The sequence below is a fragment of the Anoplopoma fimbria genome, chromosome 20 (genome assembly GCF_027596085.1).
Source record: "Anoplopoma fimbria isolate UVic2021 breed Golden Eagle Sablefish chromosome 20, Afim_UVic_2022, whole genome shotgun sequence".
Lineage (NCBI taxonomy): Eukaryota > Metazoa > Chordata > Actinopteri > Perciformes > Anoplopomatidae > Anoplopoma > Anoplopoma fimbria.
In genome coordinates, this window is record NC_072468.1 from 14,176,064 (window position 1) to 14,196,227 (window position 20,164).

General features: G+C 43.4%; 1 protein-coding gene across 1 annotated transcript; it reads right to left on the reverse strand.

Moving 5' to 3' along the window:
* Positions 1-14,194: 14,194 nt before the first annotated feature.
* Positions 14,195-16,185, reverse strand: LOC129109271 (uncharacterized). Its single transcript, XM_054621302.1, is given in 2 exon segments — positions 14,195-14,955; positions 14,957-16,185. Coding segments are annotated over 2 exon segments (1,983 nt in total). The 3' UTR covers positions 14,195-14,201.
* Between the last annotated feature and the right edge of the window lie 3,979 nt (positions 16,186-20,164).

A 20,164-nucleotide genomic window follows, 5' to 3' on the forward strand; every position in this document is an offset into this window, starting at 1 on the left:
ACATGCATAGGTTTTATTGTGGGCAGAGTGTGACTTGATGGTGTGTAATGTGTGTTTAAATGTGAAGGTATGTCAACACATGAAAGCAGTAATGAGTATAAGTCGAGACATCAGGCATTTAACAAACAAGACACAGGTACTGAACAAATTTGATTGAGTGTTATATATTATATAGACACAAACACAGTAATCTCTATCTATATGACAACATGGCAAACATAATATCAAGGTGAAATGCCGTACGAGGAGCTACACAAACGTAAACATCAGAACTTTTGATGCACAATTGATTATCTTAAATAACTACAATTAAGAAAACAAAAGAAAGCTGTGTGTCACAAGTCTTTTATATGTCACGGTTGCTGAAAACGTAAACCGGTGTATCCTATCAATAGCTCTGCAAGGCATAGATGGTGCAGAATCATGTTTCCTCAACTGGAAGGGCTCACTATTGGGTTTTCTTGCATGTTTGGGCCACTGTATGGCACTTTATCATGTATTATCTACCATATGGGCATCAGAGAGGGGCACTTCTGGGCCCAGCCTCCCAACCTTCCCTTGCCTTATACTGTTGGTTAAAGTTAGGTAACAACTTTACCTAAAAGGTCGTAGTTTTCCTCTGATCTCAGTTAGCAAAGGAGAGCACAGGTGAAAAAGTGCAGTCAATGCAATGCACAAGCTACAGTATAAAACTGGTTGCCAGTCATCCTGTTTGGTCCCCTGTAGCCTCATTAAAATAAATGTATTTATGTATTTAATCCAGTCAGAAACTGCCTACATAGTGTCTCACCAAATCAATCAATTTGTACGCCCGACAGCAAAAACATGTTTCATGAAAGCGCAAATAAATGGCTGTAGATGGAGGAAGGTATCCATTCAAGCACGGAGCGGGGATCAGATGTACTCACGATATCTACTAGAGAGTCTCGGGGAAAGAGGGTTGTACTTATTAACCTTCTGAAATGGCTCATGAGCTGAGTCTTTATTGATGACCTAGGTTATGAAGTCACAGTGATCTCTCTAGGAAGCTGAAATTAAAGGTTAAACTACTTGTATTAATTGCTCTACCAGGTTTCTTATCAACAGGCCCTTAAGCTTCAGACAGCACGTTGAGAAGAGTAAAGATAGCAGACAGACAGAAGGAAAAGGATGAAGGTGGCCAGGCATCTAATGTTGCTGTGAGTTGTGAACAAACTCTTTTTGATAGCGTCAAGCTTTCTAAAGGGCTGATGAATAACTCAGGCTCAGACGAAAGCATTCTCAAATCTCAGAGGATTCTATTTTCAATGAATAAAATCACTGGGGGAATTGAAATCGGCGGATTTGATGCATATCTACATTAATGTGCAGCTCTCACTGCTGGGGACCACAGCAAAGCTGCTACTCTTTGTCTAATTACATTAAACACCACACAGCACTCACATATGTCTGTATGCACAAACCATGTTGGATTAAACAGAAAATTCTGACATATGAAAGAGTAGGGCTATTGAAAGCTGATTCTAAGGTTGTGTGATCATTTACATGTCCAAAGATTGAAATAAGTAGATGAGATTTATTTAGCACTTCTTCAAAAGTGTCTCCCATGCTTGCAACAGCACTGAAGGATGGCAATATGTATTTGTTGGTCAGTTGTCCAACACTTTGAGCCAGGGCGAGCTACAGTGGGTACGGAAAGTATTCAGACCCCTTTAAATTTTTCACTTTGTTTCATTGCAGCCATTTGCTAAAATCGAAAAAGTTCATTTTTTTTCGCATTAATGTACACTCAGCAACCCATCTTGACAGAAAAAAACAGAAATGTAGAACTTTTTGCAAATTTATTAAAAAAGAAAAACTGAAATATCACATGGTCATAAGTATTCAGACCCTTTGCTGTGACACTCATATTTAACTCACATGCTGTCCATTTCTTCTGATCCTCCTTGAGATGGTTCTACTCCTTCATTGGAGTCCAGCTGTGTTTAATTAAACTGATTGGACTTGATTAGGAAAGGCACACACCTGTCTATATAAGACCTTACAGCTCACAGTGTCAGAATAAATGAGAATCATGAGGTCGAAGAAACTGCCCAAGGAGCTCAGAGACAGAATTGTGGCAAGGCACAGATCTGGCCAAGGTTACAAAAGAATTTCTGCAGCACTCAAGGTTCCTAAGAGCACAGTGGCCTCCATAATCCTTAAATGGAAGAAGTATGGGATGACCAGAACTCTTCCTAGACCTGGCCGTCCAGCCAAACTGAGCAATCATGGGAGAAGAGCCTTGGTGAGAGAGGTAAAGAAGAACCCAAAGATCACTGTGGCTGAGCTCCAGAGATGCAGTAGGGAGATGGGAGAAAGTTCCACAAAGTCAACTATCACTGCAGCCCTCCACCAGTCGGGGCTTTATGGCAGAGTGGCCCGACGGAAGCCTCTCCTCAGTGCAAGACATATGAAAGCCCGCATAGAGTTTGCCAAAAAACACATGGAGGACTCCCAAACTATGAGAAATAAGATTCTCTGGTCTGATGAGACCAAGATTGAACTTTTTGGCGTTAATTCTAAGCGGTATGTTTGGAGAAAACCAGGCACTGCTCATCACCTGCCCAATACAATCCCAACAGTGAAACATGGTGGTGGCAGCATCATGCTATGGGGGTGTTTTTCAGCTGCAGGGACAGGACGACTGGTTGCAATTGAAGGAAAGATGAATGCGGCCAAGTACAGAGATATCCTGGAAGAAAACCTCCTCCAGAGTGCTCAGGACCTCAGACTGGGCCGAAGGTTCACCTTCCAACAAGACAATGACCCGAAGCACACAGCTAAAATAACAAAGGAGTGGCTTCGGAACAAGTCTGTGACCATTCTTGACTGGCCCAGCCAGAGCCCTGACCTAAACCCAATTGAGCATCTCTGGAGAGACCTGGAAATGGCTGTCCACCAATGTTCACCATCCAACCTGACAGAACTGGAGAGGATCTGCAAGGAAGAATGGCAGAGGATCCCCAAATCCAGGTGTGAGAAACTTGTTGCATCATTCCCAAGAAGACTCATGGCTGTACTAGCTCAAAAGGGTGCTTCTACTCAATACTGAGCAAAGGGTCTGAATACTTATGACCATGTGATATTTCAGTTTGTTTTTTTTATAAATTTGCAAAAAGTTCTACATTTCTGTTTTTTTCTGTCAAGATGGGTTGCTGAGTGTACATTAATGAGAAAAAAAAAATGAACTTTTTCGATTTTAGCAAATGGCTGCAATGAAACAAAGGGTGAAAAATTTAAAGGTCTGAATACTTTCCGTACCCACTGTATCTCAGCTGGGCTGATTGCATTGAAATAATGTGTGGATGCTCTCCAGAGGATGATCATCATGACTTTGGAGACCCCCTGAACTTTCTTTGACTTCCACAATTAGACCAAAAGTTATCCTTGGATTCAATAAGTATTACTTTCTCTTTAAAAGTCAGTTCCCCTGCTGCGTTAACATTGCCAGTTAAAGGAACGCATCTTGAATAATTTGCTCATGAGACGTTCACTTAAGTATTATCAAAAGTAATGAATAATTATATTGAATAACATGATTTCATTTACATTAAATCATCATCTTGTTGTAATGTTGTTAAGTATACTAAACTATTCATTTGGAACTCTAATTAATATTAATAACTATAACCAAAAATGGGTGTGCGAGAGAGAGAAAGGCAAAATGGTGTTTGTTTACAATGGAGGCTGAGGCTGCATGGCCTACAAATAGTACAAGCACAAAGATGCCCTTATAAAAAAAAAAGGGGACACCAGGATCTCAACAACACGGTCTATTTGTCTCCAGTCAGAACAGAGAGCGTTCGATGCTGGAGTTTTGAGATTCCTTTCCCACTGTGTATGTCTGTGTTTTAAAGCCAGTTCACTGTGAGGGAATGTGATCTGTGTAGCGGGATAGAGAGAGGGTGGTTAGTTTGCATGTGTCTTTGTAGAACAAAAAACTCCCCCATAGATTGTGGCGAAGCCAGCCATTCAAATATCATAACTACAATAATATCACAACAATAAACTCAGTGAATCGCATTTAATTAAATCTATACGTATACGTTGACAGAAGTTTAAGTTAGACTGTCTTGCTTAGTCATGTGCCATTACTGTGCTAATGCTGTGCTGGACTAGCCCAAGTTACATTACCAAGTCCATGGAGTAGAAGGGATTCCTCTGTTAGCTGGTGATTCCATCGATAGTAGAGGCAAGTAGAAGTTCAGGTTCTGATGTCACATGATGCAGATGTTCCTGTGCTGTGTTCCCATGCTGCTTATTGAGGAAGACCAGTCGTTCCTTTATAAACCTTGAGTTAGAAGCTTGGCGCAGTCTTACATGTTGCTCCTCTTTGTTTGAAAAGTCAGCTGGCAGCAGGATACGTAAGGCTACCCTTCAAGTGGCTTCTTCTATCTCATGTCAGATGTCAAGAGGGAAATAATATAATGAAATCAAGACAGAAAGAGACACATTTTTATACATCATAAATCAATTTCAAAAAGCCATTTTTCAAAAGTCTGTTTTATTTCAACGTGGCATTTTGTGCAATAACACTTTTATTTCATAATGTCAAATTTATTTCATTTTATTCTGATCAAAACTTTATTATTATTTGAACCAAAGGGATGTAAACATAAAATCAGCAATACAGCAGCTAATAAAAGCAGCAAAACACTATGTAAAAGTACTGGACATATAGCTTTAACAATCATATGACAAATAGCACACAAATTAAGCCAGTCTAAGATGCAGATATACATTCCTTAGACATACATCTAAACATAACATAGGCACACTACTGACACAGCTCACCCACATCCTACAGTAAAAAGAGAAAAAAGTCAAAAGGGCTTTTTGGGCCTGAACTCTTATTAATTGGCCATTGCCACTGAGGTATGTGGAGTCTCACATCCCATGTTATCCCACAATGTCATATTTATTTCATGTCAAGTTTTACTTTCTTTAATAACAATGAGAAGAAAAAAAGCAATAGACACTTGGAGAGTCTCTGTCAGCTAGGGGCAGAATAGTTCTCCTGACCATTGGAAGAGTTGTGCACAAATCATCAGACGCAGAGAGAGCGGTACATGAGGACTGAAACATTAGAAATGTATATACAGCGGGAAAAGGTTGGATTTTCAAAAGATAGCTTTCAGGTGGAGCATCCCTCAAAGATAGATGAGATGAAAGTGCTACAACACGAGACACAATATGAGTTGTAATTACCCAAAATATAATGTAATGTTTTACATTGCTTAACTTTGATGCAATGTGTTTGAATATATTTATCCAATCTACAGATAAGAACATGTTTAAAGCATCCTCTCTCCCTCTCTCTCTCTCTCTCCATGTCTCCACTGTATCTTGTGTCTCTCTCTCCCTCTCTCTCCATGTTTCCACTGTATCTCGTGTGCCTGTGAACAGCAGGGTGAGGTGAGGCAGAAGAATGTTTCCCTTATTCTAGCTCCTGTTTACCAGAGAAATATTGCTTCCTCAGATGTACTCCTTGTGTTTATTCTCCTCAGGAAAAGGACCTCCTCCTCCTCCTCCCGAGCTAGCTTGCTTTACAGAGACCATCTTGTGTTTTGCTGTGTACCTAATCAGTGGTTCTGATTGTTAACAAGCATAGTATTTTGTTTGAAGGGTAAAACACATCTTGTTTCTTGGCCTCGACCTGGACGACATCGTTACACTTGAGTACAGCAGGTTTTCCTGGGTTATATATATCTCTAGTGCATCCATAGCAGCTACCCTGAGTTTGTACTCATCCATTCATTCCATTTTAATCCCGTTTAGTACTGATTAATGCCTCTATTTATCCATTGATTTTTAATTATTCTTTCATTTCTTATTTTTCGTTCATTCTTTTATTTATTTGCATCATCAATTTGATAAATAAATCAGTACATAGACCGTATCAACTTTTTTCAGTCAAATAACCATTTGTTGATGTTGAATAATTTACTCAACTGTCCTCCATAGATTTTTCACTTGGGATTTGTTTATTCTTTTATACTGTAGCAAGACTAGACTACAACGCAGGAATAAGGAATAATAAAATCATTAACAAGGACACTAGGTTGGAGAGCAGGAAGTCGTCTTTTATTGTACAAACATTCTGCAACAATAGACTGTTCAGTTTTCAAGCAGGACTTCTGGAACTAGGGACCAGTGATACACAACTTAAAATACCTAACCAACAACTTTCATAAAATAGGTAACATGTAGTGAATCTACACTTTAAAAATCACACACAGTTAACTCCGTGAGATAAATAACATGCAATAGAATAAACACTTCACTCAGGTGATAGCAAATAATGAAACCCAGATCATTGCACTGTTTTGCTGGCTTGTCTGTCAGAGCACTTTGTAAACCTTGTTTTTAAAAGGTGCTATATAAATAAAGTTATTATTATTATTTATTATTGGGGCCTGGCTTGAAAACTCTCAAAAGCTTGTGCTTTGGCTCAGGTTTACAAAGGGCAAAGGGAAATGTGGAAAATCTGTACATAATCAACGTTAAAATCCTTGAAACAGCAGCTGACAACCATACCGATGGCCATGTGATAAAAGGCTCTGCCACATGTCTTTTAGTTTGCCAACATACACCACAAACAGGAAGTGGTAGGACCCCAGACAACAAGAGCTGGCCATGACTAGGCCTGTGTTTATATGTCCTGTTATTATCAACTCATATTTGATTGTTTATTAATTCATTATTTAATCCATTTTTTAAAATTGCATTTACTACTTACACTATACACCAATTTACTCATGCATTAATTCAGTTTTTACTAAATCTGTATAGTTCAAAGATGTATTCGACCTCTAGTCACTATTTCACCTCCTAACTAAAAAATGTCCTAGTATTTTTGTCTTTCTTATGAACATATTTAATACTTGCAGCCACAGGTTTGTAACGTTGCACCCTGTAAATCCTGTGTTGTTCGTTAGAAAGGCATTCCAGCGTAAACCAGCTGCTGCTGTGGAGCTCGGTGGGGAGTCATGTCAGCACTCCTGCGTGGGTGGCTGATTAAGTCTGAAGCGAGAGACGTCAAAGCAAATCAGATGTGAGATTTGGAGTTATGCAGCCTTAATGGAGATTAAAAGCTCTCAGTGTCAGCATTGCCTTACCTGCATTCACCTCCACTGTTTTCACGTCTGACCAACAAAACACTAAAAGCCTCCAACTGCAGCTCCACATCCAGTTTGCACTCTAAAAGAGGATCATTGCCCCTGTATCACTGCCACGAGAACCGCTCATGCTTTTAGACCTGAAATATGAATATGTACGTGTGTGTGTGTGTGTGTGTGTGTGTGTGTGTGTGTGCGTGCGCGCGTGCGTGCGTGCGTGTGTTTGCTGTCAGGAGGCTCACTAAATCTGTATTTTGTGAACTGGGCTTCATTCACCCATTCACACCCATTCATACACTGATGGCAGGGGCTACCATGAAAGGTGCTCTATGTAAACTCTATCTAAGTATTCATACCCATTTACACACCGATGGCACGGACTTTGGGGTTATGCAAGCAGTTAAGGGCACTCTGAGGGACCTTGCATCACATGCACAGCTCGCACCTCTATTTTGGTGGACTGCCTTGGTTAAAGCAGTCCTCAGCCTACATTGTTTTGTACAATTGGGCTGTTGTCTTTCATTTCCTTCTTCTATTTGTACTGACCGTCTAGTTTCAATGCAGAGTTTGAAGCCACGATCCAATGCCAAGCGAGTACATCTCTGCATTGGTGGCAATAGTCCGTTACTGTATAGTGGAATGTATGACTTCCAGTTTCTGGTCATCTAATAATGCGTGCAGCTTTATAGTTCCTAAGAAAGTGCAATTGTTTATCCTGAGCAATTTAAAATACATAGCTTGTTTTATTCATCCATGAGATGATTAGTGATAAGTGTTGAAATGTTGAATTTGAGTCCAAACTATTGCTGTGTCGGTTTTGGAGTTGGCCTGCAAAAGCCTCCTCATTATGGTCCCAGTGGTAGAGCAGCAGAATCTTTTAAACAGTTTGGATATTAATACTCACTACTTGTGTTAATATTTGGCAGTCTGGGTAATGTCACTCTCTGCAATGATTTTTTTCCTAATTCCAATTTCTAATCAATCAATCAATCAATCAATTTATTATTTAAAGTGCAAAATCACCATGGTACATGGTCTCAATACACTTTACAAAATATCAAGTACAATAATAACAATATTAAAACAATATTAAAACACCACAGGAATATGATAAAACATACATGGGTGAGGGGTAAGATGACAGGGATGCCCCAAACAAAGGCTAAAGTATTTAGAAGCATTCTAAATTCTAAATAGCACTCTCTGCAATGATTTTTTTCCTAATTCCAATTTCTAATGACCAGTGTCCCCATCTCCATTTCAGTTCTGGTCACCCTGCTACCATGGTGTAGACAGCCATGCGACAGATCATTTCTAATGTAGCGACCGAGATAACAATTGTTGCTGGCATCACAGCCACAAATACAGCAAATGCTATAGTGGGTCAGTGATGGATGATAATTTACACCGCCTGTAAATGGACTGTACTTGTATAGCTCTTTTCAAATCTTCCAACCACTCAAAGCGCTTTTATATATCATCATTCACCCATTCACACCCATTCTACTAAGGCGCCACCTATACACGCAGGGAGCAATTTGGGGTTAAATGTCTGCCAAGGACACGTCGACTTGGACTGCTGGAGCTGGGGAATCGAATCGCCAATCCTCTGATTGGAGGATGACCCTGCTCTCCACTGAGCCATAGCGCTTTCTAGGGTTTTTTTCTGCACACCCGGTGCCCTTTTTATGCTTTTTCCCCCTGCCCCTCAGACAGCCTGGCAGCCTTGGCAGGCAGCTCTGCTTTGATCTACTGGCCCTTCAGTTCCTCTACATTGTATCTCCTCCAGTAGAGGGATTTAATGACCAGACCCCATGGCTAATTCAACATTGATGTAGGTATTATTTCTGTGTAAACTTTGAGGGTGAGATGTCAATCAGGATTGGATGTAGCAGTGGTGATGATTAGAGCTTTTCTCTCCAGGATGCATTCAGAGACTAATCAGAATAATCACTTTAATGAAGCCTCTTTCCAAGCCGTGCCACAGAGCACTTGGGAGACTTCCTGTGTGGTCCATTTTTATTTTGCCTGATGAGATGAGAGGTGGATGAAACCCAGACATGCCAGACGACTTTAAGGATTTCAGTGTGCTCCAAAACTCCCATCAAAAAATGACTTTAGGGTGGTATGAGAACTGGCTCTGTGAACAAAATAACCACATATAATATAAATTAATTATTATGAATGAATTATAATAGCACAGGTTCTCAAGTGTTGCTGATCATTGCCAGGCTGTACCTCAAAGCTTGCTAAGCTTGCAATGCTTTCTGAATTTTTGCTAGGATAGTTCAAAACTGGGGCTGCACGGTGGTGTAGTGGCTAGCACTGTCGCCTCACAGCAAGAGGGGCCTGGGTTCAATCCCTGGACTAGACGGCCTTATGTGTGGAGTTTGCATGTTCTCCCCGTGTCAGAGTGGGTTCTCTCCAGGTTCTCCCGCTTCCTCCCACAGTCCAAAGACGTGCAGCTTAGGCCCTGTCTACACTGAAACGATCTCCGTCCACACGTGTTTCAGCATTGTTTTCGAAATGATTTGAGTCCAGACTTGCTCCCCTAAAAAGAATATCACATGAAGATTCACGTACACTGGACATGCGCATGCCAGTGTAAACAGGAAGTACATTGGTTGCTTGGTTACAGATAATACTATTACACTACTCTTTAATTTTAAAAAAACGGTTGTGCTTGATACTTCCTCTAAAATCTTCCTCCATAAACTTAAACAGACACATTTAGTGGAAGTTTTATTTTTCAAACTTAGTTACAACACTGCAGGTCTAACTCTATCTCTCCCACACAGACAGCAAATTTACTTTAAAATGAACAGTTATTAAACGAAGTTTACTAGATTATGGGTCCATACATTTGGTCAACACAAGTCTCTCACTTGTTTCCTCTCGGTTTTGTTTGTTGGTTATTTGGGAAGTTCACAATAGTTGTGGAGAAGAAAATAAGCATTAATTAGAAAAGGAAAGTCCTCCATTTTGTGTCTATTGCTCTCCTCAAAGCCTCAAACCAGGACTTCAGAAGTCCATTCCGTAGGGCTGATAACGCCGCTAGACACGCCGCTCACTAATCGTTCCAATAACAGCTGATTCCTCTGCATGTCGGCAGTAGTAGAATTATAAAATGCAGAATTGAACTGCACAACAGCTGCTAGGTCAACAACACCTGAAATCAGTTATCCATTCTGAATTAACCTGGTAGTCGATCGGTAATCAAGGCTGTTGTTGTTGTTCTCTTCTGGAAAAGGTTTTTTGTTTTCAAACGTATCTGTCCTCGGGAGCGTTTCCAAACTCTGTTTTCGGTGCCCTAAAACTCCAGTATAGTAAGGTCGCTCGGTGCAAACGAAGCAAAACATATGCGTTTTCAAACGAAAAGGGGTCTGTTCTTGGACCTATTTTATTTACCTTATATATGCTTCCCTTGGGGAATATTATCAGAAAACACTCAGTAAACTTTCATTGTTATGCAGATGATACCCAGTTATATCTATCAATTAAGCCAGACGAAACTAACCAGTTCTCTAAACTTCAAGCATGTCTTACGGACATAAAAACCTGGATGACCTGTAACTTTTTAATGTTAAACTCTGAAAAAACAGAAGTTATCCTACTAGGCCCAGATCACCTTCGAATTCAATTATCTAACGATATAGTTTCTCTAGATGGCATTGCTCTAGCATCCAGCACTACCGTTAAGAACCTTGGAGTTATCTTTGACCAGGATCTGTCTTTTAACTCTTATATAAAACAGATCTCAAGGACAGCCTTTTTTCATTTACGTAACATTGCGAAAATCAGGCAAATCCTGTCTCAAAGTGATGCAGAAAAACTAGTTCATGCATTTGTTACCTCTAGACTAGATTACTGTAACTCCTTATTATCAGGCTGCTCTAATAGGTCTCTTAGATCTTTACAGTTGATCCAGAATGCTGCAGCACGTGTTCTAACAAAAACTAAGAAAAGAGATCATATTACTCCAGTATTAGCTTCTCTGCACTGGCTCCCTGTTAAATCAAGAATAGAATTTAAAATTATTTTACTTACCTACAAAGCTCTAACTGGCCAGGCACCGTCTTATCTTAAGGAACTTATAGTTCCATATTACCCAACTAGAGAGCTGCGCTCAATCAATGCAGGGTTACTTGTGGTTCCTAGAGTATATAAAAGTAGGATGGGAGCCAGAGCCTTCAGTTATCATTACATTTTTTTTACATTACATTACAGTCATTTAGCAGACGCTTTTATCCAAAGCGACTTACAGGAAGTGTATTCAACATAGGTATTCAAGAGAACTACTAGTCACCACAAGTCATAAGTGCATCTCCTTTCTTAAACAAGCATCTCAAAGCATAAGCCAGAGCAAAAGTATAGTGCAGAGGCAGATTACTATGAAAGCAATAATTGCAACAGACTAATCCGAATATAGTAAGTGCTACAAATTACTACGAATAGGATAAGTGCAGTAAATAAATACAAATTCAATAAGTGCAGCGAACTGATACGAATACAGTAAATGTATCAGGCTCCTCTTCTGTGGAACCAGGTTCCAGTTTCAGTCCGGGGGCAGACACACTCACCACTTTCAAGAGCAGGCTTAAGACCTTCCTTTTTGATAGCGCTTATAGTTAGGGCTGGTTCAGGTTCGCCTTGGTCCAGCCCCTAGATATGCTGCTATATGCCTAGACAGCCGGGGACTACCTAGGATACGCTGAGCTCCTCTCTCCTCTTCTCTCCCTCCTTCTTTATGTATTAATCTCCTATTTATGCACATTACTGATTTTGCTTCTTCCCCGGAGTTCTTGTGCTTTCTTGCCTCGCAGGTTCCCAGGAATCGGGGTTATATTTGGACTGTCATCGTGCCACCTACTGAGGCCCTGCTGACACCCACTACTACTACCACTATCATTATTAGTCACATTACTATTATTATTGCCTGTACTATTACGCTTATTGACTTGCTTGTACCCTGGAGTCTTTGTGCTTTCTCGCTTCGCAGGCTTCTATAAATCGTGGCTGTACCTGGACCGTGGACGTGCATCCTGCTACGGCCCTGCTGACACCGACTGCTACCACCATTATTATTATTACTAGTCACATTACTATTACTATTACCTGTACCATTAAGCATTTTAGCTTTACTTCCACCCTGAAGCCCTTTTGCTTTCTCGTTCTGCAGGTTTCCATGAATCGTTGTGGTACCTGGACCGTAGTCGTGCCTCCTGCTGTGAGCCGACTGACACCCACTGCTACTTCGATTATTATTATTAGTCACATTACTATCCTTATTTTCATGGCTATAATTCTACTGTAATAATTGCTGCTGTTATTATAAGTAGTCTTATTATATGAATCATTTATGTCATATACATTGAATGTGTTGTATCTAAGAACTGTTATGCTGCTCATTCTGTACACATGACATCTATTGCATTCTGTCCATCCTGGGAGAAGGATCCCTCCTCTGTCGTTCTCCCATAGGTTTCTTCCTTTTTTCTCCCTGTTAAAGGGGTTTTTTAGGGGAGTTTTTCCTGTGCCGATGTGAGGGAAGGACAGAGGATGTCGCATGTGCACAGATTGTAAAGCCCAAAGGCAAATTTGTAATTTGTGATTCTGGGCTATACAAAATAAACTGAATTGAATTGAATAGTGTAGACCTGCTCTTAGGTTAATTGAAGACTCTGAATTTCCCGTTCACTAACAAAGACCACGCTTATCACGAGATAGGTTATGACTGATTTATTACGAATGTGAGTCAAAGGGATGAGTTAGGGAAGGGGTTGGAGGGATGAGGGGATGAAGGGATAAGGGTCGAGGGATGAAGGGGTAGGGGTCGAGGGATGAGGGGGTAGGGGTCGAGGGATGAGGGGGTAGGGGTCGTGGGAGGAAGGGATGAGGGTAAGGGATGGAGGGTGAGGGAAGGAGGGGTGTAGGGTAGAGAAGCAGGGAGGGTAAGGAAGGTTGATGACTGATGGTGGGAGGAGAGCGATGGTGCCCGGTGGCTGGCAGGAACAGGGGGATTGGAGACTCTTGGGTGGGGGCTGTCTCTCCGGAAGGTCAGGTGGCGCAGAGTCCCCAAAAGACAGCTTCAAGAGGACAGGTGCCGGTGTGCGTTTCTGATGTCATTTAGGTTGGAATGGATGTAGGTGTGGTACGCGGGGGACGACCAGCGGCCGAGGGTCTTGATGACGGGGTCAGGGATTCCTTGGCTTGAGGCGGTGGAGGCGGCCCCGATGCGGAATGAGTGGCCTGAGTAATGTTCCGGGTGTATACCGGATTTATGGAGGATTTGGCGGAAGTGGTGGTGAAACCAGGTTCTTGTGGCCCCTTTGCCTGTCTCTGTGATGAAAAGCGGGTCCTGTGGAGAAGTTCCGCTGGCTAATCTTGCGCTTATGTAGTCACATATGGGTTCGAATGGACTTAGGTATGAGTTTAGTCGAAAGATGTAGATGGGCTGGGGCGGACCAGACTGGTTGGTCTTGCTGCGTTTGAGGTGGTAGATGATGGTGTCCGGATGGTGGATGGAGATGTCGGACATGGTGGCGTGTTGCGATGGATGGTGGTCAGAGTTCTGAGCGGTGAATTCCGAGCAGCGCAGGAAGCCGAAGAAGGCCAGCAAGAACATGGACTCCAATGCTTTGTCCATGAAGGGGGATAGGTAGCCTGAACGGAGTGTTTGGATGCAGCGAGTAAGGAGGTCCGAGGTGAGGGGCAGACGTTTAGGCGTGGGGTGTGGTTCGGCTTTACGGAGACCTTTGAGTAACATGGTGATGTGTGAGTGGGACGCAGCTGGACAAGGAGTGCCTGAGGAAAGTTTGGCGAAGAAGTTGATTCCGCTTATGTAGACCCGTATAGTGGAAGGCTTGATCTTGAGGAGTGAATGGGCGAACGTGATGAAGTTCGTGAGGGTCAGGACGTCGAGTGAGGGGAATGGAAGGCCGAGGGAAGCGTGGAAGGCTTTAAAGCTATTCCATCCGGTGAGGTATGATGAGAGTGTTCTGGGGGCGACGCTGTTGAGGATGGCGTCTTGGGAGGCAGAGATTAGGTGTTCTAGTAGCGGGGTCAGTTGAAGATGGTGGCTGAAAACGGTGGGACCGGAGTTGGCAGAGGGTCCGCGGCTGGCGCCAATCGTCTGAATTTCTGTAAAGAGAAACGAGAAAGTGAGTCGGCTATGGAGTTTTTGTGACCTGGGATGTGATAGGCTCGGATGATGAATTGTTGCTGGGCCGAAACCAAGGTGAGTCTACGCATGAACTGCATTATGTCTAGACAATGTGACCGTCCTTTGTTGATGATGTCTACGACGGCGCTGTTGTCTGAATATAAAGCGATTGTCTTTTTGGACCATTCCCGGCCCCAAAGAATGGCTGCTATGACTACCGGATACATTTCAGAGATTGCCGAAGAAGGGGTGAGGGATGAGAATTCGTGCGGCCATTCGGCTGAGAACCATTTGCTGCCGTAGAAGCCGCCGAAGCCGATGGAGGGGGCTGCGTCTGTGAACAGCTGGATGTCTTCCGGCTTGGTGATGTGGTCATCGTAAAATAAAGAGATGCCGTTCCATGAGGAGAGGAACTGGTGCCACAGTTTTAGCTCCGTTTTGCATGCTTTGTCCAGGGAGGCGTGGCCATGGAGATTTGGGACAGAGGCGGCGACTGAAAGGAGGTGGGACAAGAAGGATCGACCTTGGGGGATGATGCGAATGGCGTAGTTGAGGTGGCCTAACATTGAAAGGAGTTGGTGTTTGGTGCATTTGGGGGCCAGGAGGTAATTTGAAATGAGTAAGGAGATCCGATTGATTTTTTCGGTAGGTAGGGGCTTGGAGTGAAACTGAGTCGAGGGTGATGCCAAGGAATTCGAGGGAGGTGCTGGGGCCTACGGTTTTCTCTGGAGACAGAGGAACGCTGAGTTCCTTGAACGCTGAGGTTAAAGTGTTGAGGCCGTGTGCTGGGGGTGAGGAAGGTGGCGTGACGGTGAGGAAGTAATCTAAGAGGTGGATGACGTACGGAAGTTTATGGACGTTGGTCAGGATCCAGCAGAGAGCTTCGGATAAGCAGTCGAAGATTTTTGGGCTGCTCTTGCACCCGAAGGTCAAGCGCACTGCAAAGTAATAAGAGCCTTTCCAATGGACGCCGAAAAGATGCCAGAATTCGGGGAGGATCGGAAGAACTTTGAAGGCGCTGATGATGTCCGCTTTAGCCAACCAGGCTCCTTGACCTGCGAGGCGAATGAGGGATGCGGCGTTGGTGATTGTGGTGTACTGCATGGAGTAGTCCGGGCTCGGGATTAGGCTATTGATGCTTGGGATGGAAGAGCCGTGGGGGGATGAGAGGTCTATTATAAGTCTCTTTTTTCCTGAGTATTTCCTAGTAGCTATGCCGATGGGGCTGATTCTGAATATGGGGAAAGGTGGGCTATGGAGAGGGCCGATCATGAAAGAGTCTTTGACTTCCTGGGCCAGGAGTTTGTCGACTATGTCGGGCTCGGAAATGGCGGATTTCAAATTATGGCATGTATAGGACTGCTCTGGTTTAACCTGCAAACCTGGGTGGAAGCCGTGTGTGAACCCTTGTATTAGGAAGCTGGTGAACTGGCGGTCTGGGTGGTTCTGTAAGGCGGAAGCTAGAGCTTGGACCTTGATTGGTGTATTGAGGTACTTACAGAGGCTGTGCTTGGTGGGGTTGTGGGGACAGGTTGGTCTGGAGTGGGCACCTCCGCAGAAGGAGCAGGTGTGGAGGAAGCGGCAGCTAGAGGTGCTGCATCCTAAATCGTTGAAGTTGTTGCAGACCATTCTCCCGCCCTGGAAGAGGACTGGTCTGCCTCTCCTGTCTACCCCTTTGGGGAGAGGGCCGGTGGTTGTTGGCTGGTTGGTGGCTGGTTTTGGGATGATGGATGGTGGGGGAAATGATGGAGGCAGGCTGCGGTAACCGGTGGGGCAGGGAGGGGGAAGAGCAGAAACAGGAGGAAAGAATAGGTTTTGGCCGGTTGCTCCGCTATGGGCCCCTGCTGTTGGAACTGTCTGAGCAGCTGAGGTAGGTGGATTCATGTAGGGCGGAGCAAAGTTGGCAAAGGTAGATGATGCAGGAAAGGCAGGAGGGAGAGAAGAGGAAAGGATGTTGGGATGAAAGGATGCATGTGCATGGGTTGATAGTGCAGATTGGGGGGAAACAAGTGCAGAATGTGATGTCTCTGGGGCAGAGAGGGTTTGCTGTGATACGACCTGGCCCTCTGGGGGGCTGCTGTGGCTGACGGGGATTCCCCGGCCGTCGGATGCGTCGTGACGTCATCGGCGTAGCGGCTGACGCGGCAGCGGGAATCCGGACGTGCTCTGGAGGTTTGCTGAGTGTTGTGTTGGGAGTCCGTGAAAAGTTTGAAAAGTTTTGCTTTCCTGTCGGACTTATTGAACGGGATGTTGCGCTGGGTGAGTACGTTCTTTAGACAGGCGACTGTCCACTTGGAGATGTGGGACGTGTTGGCGCTGTTGGAGAGTCGGCGTGGTGAAGGAGGGTCGGGGCGGTTTTGCCCGTCGTTCGAGCGCCTGGATCTCGAGCGGATGGGAGAGCGGCTTCGGGGAGGGACGATGTCCTCGCGCGCCGAAGTCGAGTTCTCCCCTGGGGCTGATGGAAGGCGAGGGGCCGACGGCCTCGGAGTTGTCCGGGGATGAATGCTGGGAGCCACGAGGAACGTGGATGGTGGAACGTAGCCGAGGTTAGAGATAAGATAAGATAAGATAAGATAATCCTTTATTAGTCCCGCAGCGGGGAAATTTGCAGACTTACAACAGCGTAGAGTAAAGTGCACACAAGAGACATAGTAGAAGACAAGCTAAGAATAAAAAATAAAGAAATAAAAATAAAAATAAAATAAAACAAGTATTATAAATAAGTAATAAAAAAACAGTAGAAAAAACAAAAAACAACAATAACTGAAATATTATATTTACAGACAGAGAAAAAAACAACAACTATTTTAACTATTTTTAACTTTCTTAACTATTATTGCACGGTGTAGTGTATTGCACAGGTTATTATTGTAGTGTATTGCACAGGTTATTATTGTCATTATTGTCATGTGGTCTGCTGGGAGCAGAGCTGGTTGTGCAGCCTGACAGCAGCAGGAAGGAAGGACCTGCGGTACCTCTCCTTCACACACCGGGGTGAAGCAGCCGGTGGCTGAAGGAGCTGCACAGAGCTGCCAGGGCGTCCTGCATGGGGTGGGAGGCATTGTTCATCAGGGATGATAGCTTGGCCATCACCCTCCTGTCTCCCACCACCTCCACCGTATCCAGTGGACACCCCAGCACACTGCTGGCCTTCCTGACAAGCTTGTTCAGTCTCTTCTTGTCAGCTGCTGAGATGCTGCTGCTCCAGCAGACCACTGCATAAAAGATGGCTGATGCCACCACGGAGTTGAAAAAGGTCTTCAGGAGTGCTCCCTGCACTCCAAAAGACCTCAGTCTCCTCAGCAGATAGTCTGCTCTGACCCTTTTTATACAGTGCGTTAGTGTGATTAGTCCAGTCCAGTTTATTGTTCAAGTGAACACCCAGGTACTTATAAGATTTCACAATCTCAATGTCCTGTCCCTGGATGTTCACTGGTTCCGGAGGACAGTGTTTTCCCCGGCGGAAGTCCACCACCAGCTCTTTGGTTTTACCAGAGTTGATCTGGAGGCGGTTCCGCCGGCACCATCCTATGAAGTCCTGGTTCAGTTCTCTGTATTCCCTCTCATCGCCTGCGGAGATGAGGCCGACGATTGCAGAGTCGTCAGAGAACTTTTGCAGGTGGCAGGTATCAGAGTTATGTTTGAAGTCTGATGTGTAGGGAGAAGAGGATGGTGGGAGAAGGTTGGAGCCTCGGGACTTCGGGGGTGAGCTCGTGTTCTTCGAACAGCTCGTTGTCAGAAGGGTTGAGGAAGAGTTCCTGGTCCATGGTGCTGGGTAAGCGGTTTTGGGTTCTTGTTGTGTTGTCTCGCGATTCTGACGTCATGAGAAAACAGAGTCAAGGAGGAAGTGGATGGATTCGTCATGCTTAAATACTTTGTGCAGAGCCAATTAGGTGTTCAGGGCGTGGTCATTGTTCCCGAACTACGTTATTTAAAACTTCATTAGGTGTGGATCTGAGTGTGAATGGTTGTCTGTCTATATATGTCAGCCCTGTGATCTGAGTCTGGTGAACTGTCCAGGGTGAACCCTGCCTTCACCCAATGACAGCTGGGATCGGCTCCAGCCCCCCCGCGACCCTGAACAGGATAAGCGGTAACGGATAACGGATAATGAATGAATGAATGAATAGTTAAAAACCTGGTGACTTGAATAAGTCACAAAAGTGCAACACACACACACACACCCCATTCACTGGAGTCATGTATCACTTTTTCTAACGGCAAACATTTTTACCTGCACAGTCTCATTCTTGACACTACAATCAGATCTCATCAAAGTAAACATATTTCAATCCTATAGTATCTTTGGCATTCTAAAGTCAATTTGACAAGTTGTCATTTTTGTTGTTTTGGGAAACATGATAGAAACCCATGGCCTTTAATTTATCAAGTAGAAACAGAGCAACTTGTCTTTATTTGAAGTTGAGTTTGTGTTCACCTGAGGAATGAAAGTCCAACATTCCAACATTCACTCTCCTTTAGCTGTGGTTTGGTACAACCGACTACTAAAGAAATATGTCTGTTTAGCTGTTGATTGCTTGACTTTGTTCACCATCTCGCCGCTAACTTTTTCCACTTAAAAATAAGTGAACACTTTTATAACAAATCTGAAAATGTAAATCCCTCTGCTGAAAAACTTACTGTTGCTTCATCCTATAATACAACACACGTATTTTGAGTAATTTTTTTCTCTTTCTAACCCAGAATTATGCTGAATATTACTGTCTTTAATGCACCTGGTAGTGGATGTTGTGCAGCATGTCCACAAACACCAGGACTGCTTTACAATGTACTGAAAATCTAAATACTGTATGTAGAAAAAAAACACTACTAGTGTATATATAAATGAAAAAATACAGTTACAGTATGTTACATGGTCCATTATAAACAGATACACATTTTAACAAGAAATATTACAAATACAAACAGCCTCATAAATGTAATTTAAACCTAAAAAAATATTGATTATTGAAGCTTTTAAAAAAACAGATGGCTGTGGTTAGCCACTACAACACACCTTTCACTGATTCTACCTTCAAAACTCATCATTCAAGAAATGTCACCTAGCAGTGGAAATTATTTACAAGAGCTTTGAGAGCAGTTGGGTGCAAATTCATGAGGTTTAACCTCATAACCAACTCCGTAAAGTTGGTTATACAAAAAGTGTAAATCCTACCGCTGCATTAGTGGACAGAGTCTGTTCAGGGGAGGTAGGATGGGTACTGGATGGATTTAACAATCACCGAACCTTCTGGTGTTGGTTTTCCACGTGAAGCTTTGAGTAACGTTGTCATTTTGTCTCCTGTGTTGTTACTCACTTGAGGAGTTAGCATGGTTAGTCACTTGACTCTTTTGTCACTTGGTAGTGATCACTAGAAAGAAAAGTTTATGTCAACCACGCTCTTTTCCTACATCTAACCAAGTGGTCGACAAATACTACTAAATAGTACTGCATTGTTTAAAAAAAGGCCAGTATCTTCCTGACACATGTTCAGTATGTATATTGGTCTAACTCTAATCACCTCTGATGTGCATTAATTACCCACAATGCTTTGTGTGGAGGATGAGGGGCAGATGGGGCCCTTTAATTATCCTGTGGCACACATCAATCACGTGTCCATAGAACCTTGTGAGCCACAGAAAGGCAGACGAGACGAAAATCCGTTTGACCTGTCCAGGACTAAATTAATTATCCAATTACTCCTTTCCGAGTGACTGTGCTGCCCAGATAACTTGGGAGCTATTTACAACAGACTGCCTTGCTAAGATAACATAGGGCCAGTTGCCGTATAATCACTTCACATGGTAAACGATCAGCACAAAACTCCTGAGACTGCCAAAAACTCCCTAGAGCTCAGAGAAG